The following is a 13,541-nucleotide window of genomic DNA, read 5'->3' as shown; positions in this document are numbered from 1 at the left end:
GTGATTTCTGTCAAACAGGAGGGAAAGATTTTCTTTCAAGGAAGACAAAGGGTGTTCACTGTGAAAAAAACCCAAAAAACTTCATGAAGATAATGCCCAAAAGCAATAACGTGCAGAAAGCTCCCATGGCTTTATGTCCCTCCCTCCTCCAGTAGGAAGACAACTAAGAGCTGGGACAAAACAATCTTGGAAGACATATAATTCATGTTGCACAGGTGGGTTTTTTTGTTTGTTTGTTTTCTGGACTGCTGAGCTCAGCTGCGTTTGGCACTGTTCCCCTGGCTTGGCTTGGTCCCACGTGGCTGAGTTCAGCATCAGTGATGCCTGGCTTGGCTCAGCTGGGGTTTTGGACTCTGCACGGCTGCTTCTGCTCTGCCAGAGCCAGGGGTGTTCACTCCACTGGGCTCAAAGGAACAGGGAAGGGACTGGGCTGATTCTGACACCTTCTGGCTAGGGACAGCCAAGATGGCGCACTCCCCCTTCTTTCTGATCCTCGGCTTTTCCTGTTGAATCCATATCCCCATCAATATGCGTGTGGTATGCAGTAAACCATGTCATCACACCCACACAGCACTAAAAACCCCATCCCCTTCCCCTGTAACCAGAACAGTGTGAAATGTGTGCTGCAACCAGCAGATCAAGCAGGTAAAACCCTGTGGTATGCCGGATGATGGTCAAAAGACAAATATGGGGAGCACTGGCAGTTTGATTACATCACACTCATCCAAACCTGCCAAGGCAAGTACCACATGCCTACAAATAGCAGCACAACCACTGGGTGGCTGGAGAGGTACCCTGTGCCTCATGCCAGCACCTGGAACACCACCTCAGGCCTTGAAAAGCAAGTCCTGTTGGGACATGGCACCCCTGAGAGAAGCGAGTTGACAATGCGACTCATTTCAAAAGCAGCCTCATGGACACCTGGGCCAGAGAAAGTGGTATTAAGTGGGTGCCCTGTCCAAACAAAACCTCTATACATTGTGGAAGGGAATAAAGTCCCTGTGGTCCATATGGGGAATGTGTTAAGGAAAACTGTCTGGATTTGTCCTGCCTCAAAGCAAAGGCAAGTTCATCTGTGGGACTGGTTTTGCTCAAGGACACAGGTATAGTTGGTGGGTAACACCGAGGCACCAGTTGTGTATTTGATAAGATCATTCAACTCTGTTAAAGGTAAATGGTGGTAATTTTCATTAAAAGTAGTGGTAATTTTCCTGTAAAAGTTAAGCAAAGTCATATGGAAAGGTAACAAAGTAATGCAAATCAAGACATTAGAATTTCTAACAAATTTAAGAAATGTAAGGTAGTATAAGGCACCTGTGTCTTACAGACTTGCATATCTTTAAATACTGAAAATGCAAGGAAGTGCTTCTTCATCCCAAACTAATTTGCCTAGTGAAAATGTTCATTAAAAAGGAGATTAAAAGCCCTCAGTCTTATTGTTTAGGTGACACCTAATACACACCTTTACTTTGATACATCTAAGATTCTTCCAAAGGATAAATGCTCTCAGGCTATTCTAGGAAGGTCAGAAAGTCATATGTGCTGTGCTCTACTTCCTCAAACAGAATACCTGCCTTCAGCAGCAATTTAAACACCGGTAACAAATTCTAGTGTACAAAAGAAAATGCTGGCAGGAATGCGTCATTCATTGGATTCAGTTATTTTATTGTCACTATCCAAATGCAAAAGAAACACACAGTTAAGTTTCAGGTATGGATACAGAGTTTTCTAAAAATATCCCTTTCATGTTCTCTTCAATAAACCATGTGTTCAAATGTTTACATTTCAATCATAAATAGCAGGTATCTTTTCCTCCCTGCTCCCTACCACCAAGGGACTTTTTCTACTTTAATATAAAGTACTGTAAACCTCTTATTCAAAAAGAAAAATTTATAACAAAGCTTCTAAATCAAACACCTTTTCGGAATTGTTGTCTGGCATGGTACATAATTTAGTAGTTTATTTTGGTATAGTAAGTATTGAAATTTTTTTTCAGCCATGTTAGGTGTCTGTGAATGTTTCAGACTCAAGGCAGACAATACAGAGTTTAGAAATGTACTAGCACATATTTGTCATGGTATGGCATTTTCACTAGACATCAGTTTTTCATAATTCATTGTGAATTTCACATTTCAGAAAACTTCTCCCATGCTGAACATCATTTTTCTTCCTTCAGTCTTTTTCTTCTACACCTCTAATTTTTGCTCTCAGAATTCTAACCTCAAGGTGTTTGTAATCCTACATTCCTGAAAAGCTTGCTTTCTTTACACAAGAGTTACATTTCTTCATACTTAATATAGTAAGTTTCTCATACACTCTTTTCTCATACATTCTTTTCTCATACATTTCAAGGTCAACATCTCAACTAAATGCAACAATTAAAAATTTAATTTTGGGGGAAAAATGCAATTCTTACATATATTTTCAGAGTTGTATTCATGAGCCCATTTAATAACTATCTCAACTAAGGAACTACTAGGACTTGACAAGAACACAGGTTTCTTTTCCTGAAAATCCCTTTCTCCTGTGGCTTACTACATGACTGTTGCAAGTTTGTGGAATACTGTGTGGAATATATTTAAAAACTAACTTTGAAACTTAACATATTTATACTGATAGACAACAAACCAATACTACACAACACAATACTTGATTGCAGAGATTCTATAAGATACATTGTGCACTTATTAAAAAAATTCTTTCACTTCAAATATAAGTGCAAAGCAATAGTTAATATTTTAATTCTACACTGTAGTAGCAGTCATGTATACATAAACCAGCACTTTTTCTACCAACAAAATCAAGCAGCATTTTGGGTAGCATAATGATTACATGAAAGTATGACAATTGCAATGCCAACTGAAGACAGTTTCTAAAACAAAGTATTTACTCTATTAATACAAAAGCCACGTAAAAATATGACATTATCAACGCTGTAGATCTGAGAGCTTTCAAAATACAAAATACAGTGCTTTTGGGTGTTTTTTGGTGGTGTTGTTTTATGGGTTTTTTTAAAGGTTACACAATTGGCAGTAGCAAATTCAGCAAAATCACTACATTTACATCCTCAACAGCTTTTTGAGAAAGCCACTAGGTCTGCTCTGGGACCTAAATATTGACACTGCAGATGACTTTACATTCCCCAAGTCCTAAGTACTACTTGGTCCTATTCTCCCAGCTAAGAAAATTAATTCCAAACAATCAAGCCTCCACACAGGCCTCCGGTAGTTAAAAAAGATTGCCTCTGACCAACAGCATACAATTACACTGCAGTGCAAAGATGTGGCTTTCTCTAAAAATTGTATAGTAGAAAGTAAAAAAAAAACAACTCCACAAGACACTTAAAAATCATCCTTCAGTTCACCACTACATTTATGCAATCAAATAGAGTATGTAATTAGTCATACTGCAGTAGAACGAGAAAAAGACCTTTAATTCACTTGAAAAATTAGCAGACTGGAAGATTTCTTCATTGCATTACACAAACTTCCCTGAGATTTTTACATAAATTATGTTTAGTCTACTACATATTTGAAACCAGTGAGCTACTGAGTGTCATACACTGCAAATTTTACATAATTCCTGCATATGTTATCCAGCTAAAATGCTGTCTTGATGCTTTAAAGCTTTATCTCCTTTATTACAAAAAAAAAAAGTACACATAACTGAGACTACAAATGCAAAGACATTTTTTACACAAAATCTCAAATCCTCAAAGCAACGTATAGAAATAGAGAAAACACATAAAGTTGAACAAAGCACTTCAAAATTCTTTGCAGCTTAAAAACTGACTGTGAAATTAGTTTGAAAAATCACCTATGTAAATGCTTGGTGGCAAGAATATTAACAGAAGTAGTTTTAAATGTAATGGGCAGAGAGAGAAGGCTGATGCTGCTCTCCCTATTTAGCACTCTCTTGTACTATAGAACAGCAATTTTGTAGGAGTGATTGTGGGAGAGAAACACCATAGTGGTACAAAATACTGCTATACTGGCACTATGTTACCCTAAGTAAGGATTTTTCTTTTTTCTTTTTTTTTTTAATTTTTGAATTTTTTTTTAAGTTGAGGTTCTTCAACTTCTGATAAGATGGATGTAGTTAACCACAAATATTAAGGAGGCTCCCCAGTGGAAGTAACCTCTGTTTCACTAATTCACTGCCACAAATTTTAAAAATTAACATTTCATTTTAAATATAAAACTGGATGTCAGGTCAGTTTGCCAAGCTGTATATCCCCTTAACTGAACTTCTCTCAGCAGAAGTCCAAGAAGAACAAGCATTTTACTTCGCAAACAATAATGCTTAAGTAAAAACAAACAAACAAACAAAGATTATTTGAACTAAAAAGAAACAAACCCTGCAATGATACTGCTTTGAGATATGAGATTATCCCCAAGTTTTATGCCTCAAGGCAAAACCGAAGCACTCTCTTCTCCAAAAATTTTTGTTGCTTATTTCAAAAGTTGAATTATACAGCATTCAGGTAGCTCTGATCTCCTTCCAGCTCTCTGAAACTGGAATCATGTCCTTGCCCTCCGCTGAGTGCGGAGCAATTGCACTTGTAACTCCTCCTTCCAAATAGTCTCATGTTAGGTAGGTACCACAGAAAGAAATACATTTGGGCCACTTCAATACAGAACAGGCTTGATGTGGCTGTGACTGGCCATATCCGATACTGAGTTGTAAGTATTCTTTTTCCGTGCTGGAAGGAAGATAGTAAGGTGATCATCTTAGTAGCAAAGTGAGGAATTGTGAAAGTGAGGGAATTTTCTAGATTTTTTAACCTGCTTTGAAAGTTCCAATTCACAGATACACTTATGACTGAATGAAACCTACAGAGATGGAAAGAAATAAAGAGCAGCATTTAAAAGCTGTATATCTTTTCCTTACTTAAACTGAAGACACTGCCTTGCATAAAATGAATTAACTTTATGTGCTATCACAGTATCTTCAATTCTATAAAGGCAATCTAATACTCACAAGGGAAGAGTAAGAAAAAAAGGATAACACCTTTGCTTTTTCATTTTTAAATTAAAGTTTTTGCATGGATTAGTAAATTTACTCTCCCAATAAAGCACAATTTGCTCCCTTTCTCTCAAAATACTTACAGTACATCCCACAGCCTATTGCATCTCTTTGGATATACTGCTGGCTGATAACTGATTCAGACAGGCAACAGCAAATCACTTCTATTTTGTTACACAGAGAAGCCAGTTCTGCACCAACAATGAAAAAATAACAAAACTGTATTAACAAGCAAAAGTCTTTGTGCAAGATACAAAACAGGGTGCCAACTCACTATATACTCAGTGTAAAAATATTTCTAGAAGTCTTTTCTGGGCATCTCCATTTCAACACTGCTTTTCTATCACTTTGTTTCGTCACATTTTAAGTCACCTCTTTTTTGTATTGCCAAGTAAGGCAAATAATGGTGCTGCTGAACGACCACCCATCATTTAATTTAGAAAAACAATTTATTTCCCTAATGAATATTTTGGCATGTTCTCATAGTAATAAATATATCCTGATAAAAAAGCCCTAGCAGGATTCCTCTGTATGTAGATCAAGGTAGGGTGTAGATCAAGACAGGGTGTTTGCCACACAGATTTTACTTCCAGCAAGGATAAGATGTGTGCACATGTACATATGTCAAATATACACAGCTGACCAAGTACATTCTGTTCTGTATTCCAACTCATCCTCTGAAGGAGGGACAGTTTTCTCATCCACCCATGTTTTCCCTTATATGATCCACTCGCTGAGCAAGATCCCGAAAGGTGGGGCGCTGGGCAACATTATTGTTCCAGCATTCTTTCATGATTGCATAAATCTGGAGAAGAAATGAAGAAAATTGGTAGGAGGTAAATAGATGCCATACATATTTACTTTGAACTGGACTAAAGAACTTGCAGCTTAACTTTATGCTTCCAAACAACAGTTGCAAAGGAGTTGTTTAAACTCCTCCTATACCCATCATTTTATCTGCTTGATCCCAGTGACAGCAATACCCTAGAGTAGGAGGCTCTGCAACAGCTCTTATTATGAAAGACAAGTTTTTAAAAGTTAGCATGAAAATTCACTTTTATGAGACTTATGTTATTTTGCTAAGGTTTTTTTGGGGTTTCTTCTTACTCCTTTTTTTTTTTTTTTTTAAGTTAAAAAAATGCTTTAACATGACAAAAACCAGTATGACCAAAAATCAGATGAACAAAGAGAGTAATTTAAAATAAGGCTTCTCCTGCAAGTTTAATATATACTTCTCCATATTTGTACATTAAATTCTTAATTATTCTTCATATATAATCAGAAATAAGCAAAAAATAGTTACTGTGCCAACTGAATCAACTTTGAAAGATATTTCCCCTACAACAGTTATATGGCAATAGTTTTCTTTTTGCCCAGAGATCTACCTGATACCTGGTCTCATACAACTTGCCAAGCTCTTCACCTGTACTCTTCTCATTAATTCAATCCAGATTGTTATTACTAATTTCTCATACTTTCAACAGTTTTTTCCTATGTTGCTTAAGAGCAATCTGTACAGCTACCAGGAAAAAAATGAGAAACCATTCCTTATCTTTCAGCAAATTTGAAACACCTGCATTGACCAAGCTGCTTTAGAACCAAGCCTCAAGCAGCTTGTAAACTGCAAGATAAGCTGTTGTAAGCTACCGGTATCTGGAATATATATTATCTGTGATGACTGGCCTTTCAGGATGAAAAGTGGATAAGTACAGTTGCTGTACTCACAGAGCCATCTCCACCTTGCTTTGATATCTGGAGAAATGTCAGGCATTGAAACCTTTGGGTTAGCTAAAATGCAGTTTCAGTAAAACAGATTATGCATTATCTTACACAAATGACATTCGGGTTATCTATAAAAAGCCAAACCTTTGCAATTCAACAATTGCTGTACTGGTACATATAAAGCAAGAAAGGGTCTTTAAAGACTTTTCTTTTCATTCTCTGTGCATTTTTTCTTCCCTCATGGCTTCCTGCCTCATATGTACCATTTTTTCTCTCCTCTATTAGATCACTTGACCCTGCTGTTTTCCACCAGTTTTGAATGGATTATTTCTCGACTTATTGCTAAGTGTGCTTGACTTTAAATGGATGCAGCAATTAATCTGAGCTGGAAGTTCATATGCAAAAAATAACAACCGCCCATAATTATTTTACTTCCTTTTATTCCATTACTGATTCACCTACACAGCCCAACCAGGTCAGTTTGACTGAAGCTGGCTTTGTGCATCCTGCTCTGAAGAACAGAATACAACTGTTAGGCTTAGAAGTGGTATGAATGTATTTTTTAAAGCATCATAAAGCATAGAACACTGCATTAATTTGTGTGCTCTGACGACAGCTTTACAGCTATACTTTAGTGTCTACAAAGAACATGAATAAAATCTGAAGACCCCAAACATAGAAAATCTGATTCATATACTTAACTGTGCCTACACTCTGCAAGTTGAAAATGCTTGACAGTGAGTAATATACATGATAAACATGAGCTTCCACACTTGAGAAGGGAACAGTAACAGAAAGGCAATAGTCAAGGTAAGAAGCTCTTTAAATCCTGGAGTTAAATATCAAAAACTTCAGGTAGATCTTAATATACGTTTGCTAAATGTTACAGATTTCAAAAGAATCCCAAGTTCACATCTTCGAATAAGAATCTCTACATGGGACTTACATGCAACAAGTTTTACATACTAATCTTGTTGCCTTAATACAAGTATCTTTTTGAAATAGAAATGTGAATGCCCAAGTAGAACAGTCAGTTATAATAGTCTCATATATTCAGAAAGACTACAGTTTGAGCTCCTGAGGCACTACAAGCTAAAGAATCAGAAAAAAATTATCATTATATTCATAATGAAACTGATAAAATAACAGCACAGCCATTCCACTTGAATAAATACTTGGTGGTCCAAGCAGAGCAAAACACAAGTTTTGCATTTACAGGTACTCACATAACTGAGCACCCTTCACACTATAGTAATATTTTAATACAGTACTTCACCTCATCAGGGCATCCATCTGGTCTTGGCAGTCGTCCATTATTCTTCAAAAGCTCTATCAAATGAAATACAATCATCTGCCCTTGTTTATCATTGCCAATCATGCGCATGAATTCCTGAAACAAAAGGCTAACTGTAATATATAATATGTAGAGGAAAAAAAAGAAGCTGCAATATTCTTACCAAGCAAAAATTCTTTATAAGAATAAATTGAATAGTATATAACAATGATTAAATTATAAATTACATGTCCAGACAATACATCAATAATTACAGCGTTTTTTGTGTGCAAAATGGAATATGATATAGAATAGAACAAAACGGTAGATACAAAATCTAAAGCATGGTTTCAGGTTTTCAATTACTTCTATGCCCGAGTCCTCAAGGGCAAGTGCTTCAGGTACACCGCCCAAGTTGAGAAAGGCAGATGGAGGGACTCAAAGAATGAAGACCCTAAGCCCACTGTAGGAGAGTGGGCCATCTAAGGAACCTGAATGTGCAGAACTCTGTAGGACCTGATGAAATTTATTCAAGGGTTCTGAGGGAGCTTGCAGATGAAGTTGTTAAGGTGAAATTTGTGATGACTGGAAAAAACGATAGATAACCCCGAATTTTGCAAAGGAGAAAGTGGAAGACACAATGAACTAACTACAAGCTAGTCAGTCTCACCTCTGCCAGGCAAGATCATGGAGCCAACTCTCCTGCATACCATGCTTAGGCATATGGAAAACAAAGAGACTAGAAACAGGCTCTACTAAGGGTAGAAATTTTTACCTGAGTGATCTAGTGACCTTCTATGATGAAGCCACCTAGACTTGAAACTGTGACATCCCTGTCTCTAAATGGGAGAGACACGGGTTTGAGGGACAGATGACTCAGTGGATAAAGAGCTGTCTGGAAGGCTTCTCCAAGTTGTGGCCAGAGGCTCACTGTCCACAGGGAGAGAAGTGAAGGGTGATGTCCCTCAGGAGTCAGTATCAGGGCCCAAACTGTTCAACATCTTTGTAGGTGACGTGGACAGTGGGACTGAGTGCAGCCTCACCAAGTTCACTGACTACAGCCTGTGTGGTGCAGTCAACACCCTACAAGGCAGGGATGTCATCCTGAGGGACCTGCCCAGGGTGGGCAGGGGTGGGCTCGTGCACACCTCATGATGTTCAACAAGGAGAAGCACAAGGTTCTGTACATGGGTCATGGCAATCCCAGACACACCTGTGGGCTGGGAGGGGAAGTGACTGAAAGCAGCCTCGTGGAGAAGGACCCGGGGATGATGGTTGATTAAAAACTCAATGTGGTCCAGCCATGTGCATTTGCAGCCCAGAAAGCCAAATGTGTCCTAGGCTACATCCAAAGCAGCGAGGTCAGCAGGGCCAGGGAGGGGATTCTGCCCCTCTGCTCTGCTCTGGTGAGACCCCACCTGCAGTGCTACATTCAGCTCTGGGGTCCCAGCACAGGAAGAACAAGGATGGACTTGTTGGAGCAAGTCCAGAGAAGGGCATGAGGTTGATAAGAGGACTGGAGCACTTTCCTTATGAAGACAGACTGAGAAAGTTGGGTCTGCTTTGCCTGGAGAAGAGAAGGTTGAGTGGAGACCTCACAGCAGCTTCAGTATCTGAAGGGGCCTGCAGGGAAGGTGGAGAGGAACTCTTCATAAGGGACTGCAGTGACAGGACAAGGAGTAATGCGTACAAACTGAAAGGGGAGAAACAAAGGTTGGATATGGGGAAGAAACTCTCTACTGCGAAGGTTGTGAGACACTGGAATAGGTTGCCCAGAGAAGTTGCGGCTGTCCCGTCCCTGGAAGTGTTCAAGGCTGGACTGCGATGGGGCTCTGAATAACTTGGTCTAGTGGGAGGTATCCTAGCCCATGGCAAGGGGAATTGTGACTAAGTGATCTTTAAGGTCCCTTCCAACCCATAACATTACATTATGCATCTGTGATTAATTAGTCTAAAAAGGATGAAACTCACAGCTGATTCTAAAGTGGTCTCTGAAACATTAAAATAACTTAATGCTTTGAAAAATGCCAAATAGAAAATAGATATTATCATACTGATATATAAAAATAGTAAGAAGTACTAATCAATAACTACACAGTAGAAAAATTAGTATAATTAAAGCCAGCAAAAATGCCTTCGATAGACCTTCTTGTCCAAAAAACCAAAATAACCCAAAAAGCAGATTAAAACCTCACTTAGACTGCCCGACATTAAAAGTAAATGAGGATGTGCTATTAACTGAAAAAAAATTCCAAAGCACAACATGAAGGACACATTTTTTCTCTAATGCTACAAAATTTCTTTCATGATCCCTGATACGAAAGTGTGAAACACCCATTGGCTGAACATGCGAATGGCCAAGTTATGAGAACAATGTATAGTTACAAAGACTACCAGAGGTGAACAAAACACTTTGGTTAAATTTTCCTAATTACCTTTAATTGATACATATCAAGAAGACAACCAACCTGATGAAATGTGAATGCACACATAGATTGATTTATTGAAAAAACAGTCCACCTGTGCTCATAACTTACTCCATCAATTTTCATTAGTCCTTCTGAAGAACTCCAGATGTCTGCAACATTTATGTTCTTATGCTGGAAGAGTTGTCCTGAGTTCTTCTTGATACCTCTGATAGCTCATTGCATGGAATTACTAAGAGATCCACTAACGCCAGAGGTATCCACCAAGGGCATTTTTGCCTGTCATCACTATTCAGCTCTCAAAACCACATTTGTCAGGACTGACACTCAGGACAAGGGTGAGGCCAGCTCCAGTATATACACAAGCCTCAACTCTCCTCTGTTATGCCCACGGATACAGCTAGGTGAAAATAAGATCATATATCCTATTTTCAATTGGAGGATAATAGTATCTTTCTTCACCCACTGTAAATTTGTCTTTAAAGACACCTGTCAACAGCCCGCAAAAAGCCACTCCTCTTCTTTCTTGAATTTTGCTAACTTACTAACTTGGGTTCTGCTAATATAAAATACCTTTAAGTTCCTTATTTAAGTTAATTTATTATGTATATGTTTGGCTCAGCCTTAAATTTGGAACAACAATAAAAATACAGGTCATGCAATGGAATGATCTCATCTGGGATAACTCTCCACAAAGGATGCAACAGAACAACCTATAAGAGATTTTAAAATCTTTTTCAAACAGAAGTTACAGAATGGATAAGATATGCACAGACTACAAAGTCATTTTCAGATCATCCTTCCTTCTTACGGCTTTATACCAGTACCTTTTAGTTGCTGCTTCAGACTGCAAGCTGTCTCATAAACACTAAGGTGTCTCCAGAAAAGGATCAGTGAACCTCAATCTATTGAGGTACACGACAACCTTGAAAATTTAAACAAACAAATCTCTGAGATTCATTAATTTTATACTTACAGCTGGTGGGCTTTTGCTTTTGTCAATATAGGTGAAGAGTTCATACAAGACCACACCAAAGCTCCACACATCTGAAGCCACAGAAAATTTGCTTTCTGTCAGAGATTCTGGTGCATACCTGCAACACACAGTACAAGGAAAACTGCTCTCTTCAACGTGTCATTTTGATTTTGAAAACATTTGTTTTAGTAAGACAGATTTTTTTTCATGAGTGAGGGTTCTTTATTCATTGATATTAGCATGTTCTCATTCTCTTTCATTACCTTCAATTAGTAACTACTCTTTTAATAATAGTCAATTGGTTTAGAAAACCAAGCCCACCTTAAACAAACAGAATTAGTGAGAACTATAACCAAGTTTGATTTCTTTCCCTATAAGGTTGCAGATACATTTCTTATTTGTAGTGCAAGTAAAAAAGAATTCGATGTGATAAGACCTGCTAAGAAAGACATTTATACCTTCCATCACTTTCAGTGAGCCTTGAATTGTTTTGTAAACACTTCTGGAAATAAACTGTACATCTCCAATAACATCTATTAAGATGCCATTTTGTATTATTTATTCTTTAGGTAAACAGTGCCTGAGTCAGAATTAAAATACAGATTAAAATCGCATGTATGGAATGGCATTTTCTCTTGGGGTGTATCCAAGAGATCCCAGCTGGAAGACATGAATGACCAGTGTTTAGGGAACTGGAAGACCTAAAAATTTGAAAGCATCCAGTCAAATGGGCCATTTTAGACTTCCTTTATCTCTGAATACATTTTCTGTTGGACATTATTTCCTTTAAATAAGTATCTTTTGGGGTTTTTGTTTTGGGGTGTTTTTCTGGGTTTTTTAAAAATGTGTTGAAAAGTCCTAGATACTATTTCACTATTTCACTGTGAAGTGAAATATCATGCATGTGACTTTCACAAGGCTGGAAAACTGACATGGAGCTTGCAAGTAAGAATTCTACAACATGAAAAATGCATTGGCGGAAATGACAAAAACTGAAAACATGCCATGATTTCACATACCAAAAGAAGACTTACCAAAATATAGGACTTTCACCAGGTTCTTTCACTTTGTAGTATTCTTTATCTTGTGGTAAGACTTTTGTCAATCCAAAATCTCCAATTTTAACTCTGTTCTCATTCTCCACCAAAATATTTCTTGTTGCTAAATCTCGATGAACATATCTTTTTGTACCAAGATACTCCATGCCCTAGGTGTAGAGGTTAGAAACAGAACAGGAAAAGAGTTATTTTTCCCACTACATAGCTGCACTCTCCCCAAGAGGATGAATTAACCATAAAGCTAAAACCAAAACCAGGTTTGTCTTCTCTAAAGAGTTAATTTTTCCAAACTCAGGTATTTCCCTTACCTGGAGTGAGATAGACTGAGCACCTATCAGAGCCAAGTATTTTTGATTATGTAGCTGGATAAATGCTACAGCTCCTGTTTGTGGCAAAATGCAGTTGGCTGGTGATATGCAGAAGGAAAAGAATTGGGCTAAGCTACACAGTTCCAGAGCACATGAGAAGATCGTCCAACCTATCAATTTAATTTATATTTTTTCTTCATTTTCTGCATCTGTTTCCCCAATTGCTTCCATGAAATTTTGTATTATGATTCCTTGAATTTGACAATTATTCACTGTATTTCTGTGTGCCTTGTTTCTCTTGTATGGACCATTATTCACCAACACAGTTCTCCTCATTATTATATTTCCATAGTTGTTGTAACAAAACATTGGTCTGAAGACATGTCTTTTGCTGCTGCTGATCCCTTCTAACCAATGTACCTAATTGCTTCCACTAACAATGAAATTTGGAAGAAGCCAGTGTGTGTAGTGGCATTACTAAAACAAGGTCTTGCTTAGGCAGCAATAAATGAAGAACTGAAAGTGATGCTGCACAGTGTCAAGAGATACCCATGGAAGGAATCACAAAGTTGTCAGTTTCTCAGTTTTATAAAAAAGGCACATCACCCCTTCAACACAACAGAAAAGTTAAATTGCACTAATAGTGTTGGTGATCTCAAAAGTTGTAAAAAGCAGTGTTATATTAGTCATGCCAAAAAGCTTATTTCTCTATCTCTCCAATTTTCTTTAATGTGAAATACCTCAGAGTTTGAC

At 37.7% G+C, this 13,541-nt stretch overlaps 1 protein-coding gene across 10 annotated transcripts in view; it reads right to left on the bottom strand.

The window, feature by feature from the left end:
* Positions 1-1,641: 1,641 nt before the first annotated feature.
* Positions 1,642-13,541, bottom strand: part of JAK2 (Janus kinase 2) — a 94,890-nt gene continuing 82,990 nt past the window's right edge. For all 10 annotated transcript variants that reach the window (XM_033085548.1, XM_033085545.1, XM_033085550.1 and 7 more), the window contains 4 exons: positions 12,457-12,629; positions 11,423-11,540; positions 8,024-8,137; positions 1,642-5,830 (listed from right to left, as the gene is read on the bottom strand). In XM_033085548.1, coding sequence (XP_032941439.1) covers positions 5,723-5,830; positions 8,024-8,137; positions 11,423-11,540; positions 12,457-12,629 — 513 coding nt within the window. In that variant the 3' untranslated portion in view covers positions 1,642-5,722. The remainder of the gene's footprint in view (positions 5,831-8,023; positions 8,138-11,422; positions 11,541-12,456; positions 12,630-13,541) is intronic.

Source organism: Catharus ustulatus, chromosome Z (genome assembly GCF_009819885.2).
Source record: "Catharus ustulatus isolate bCatUst1 chromosome Z, bCatUst1.pri.v2, whole genome shotgun sequence".
Taxonomy (NCBI): Eukaryota; Metazoa; Chordata; class Aves; order Passeriformes; family Turdidae; genus Catharus; species Catharus ustulatus.
Note: the sequence above shows the minus strand (reverse complement) of the source record. Positions and strands in the feature narration are given on the sequence as shown.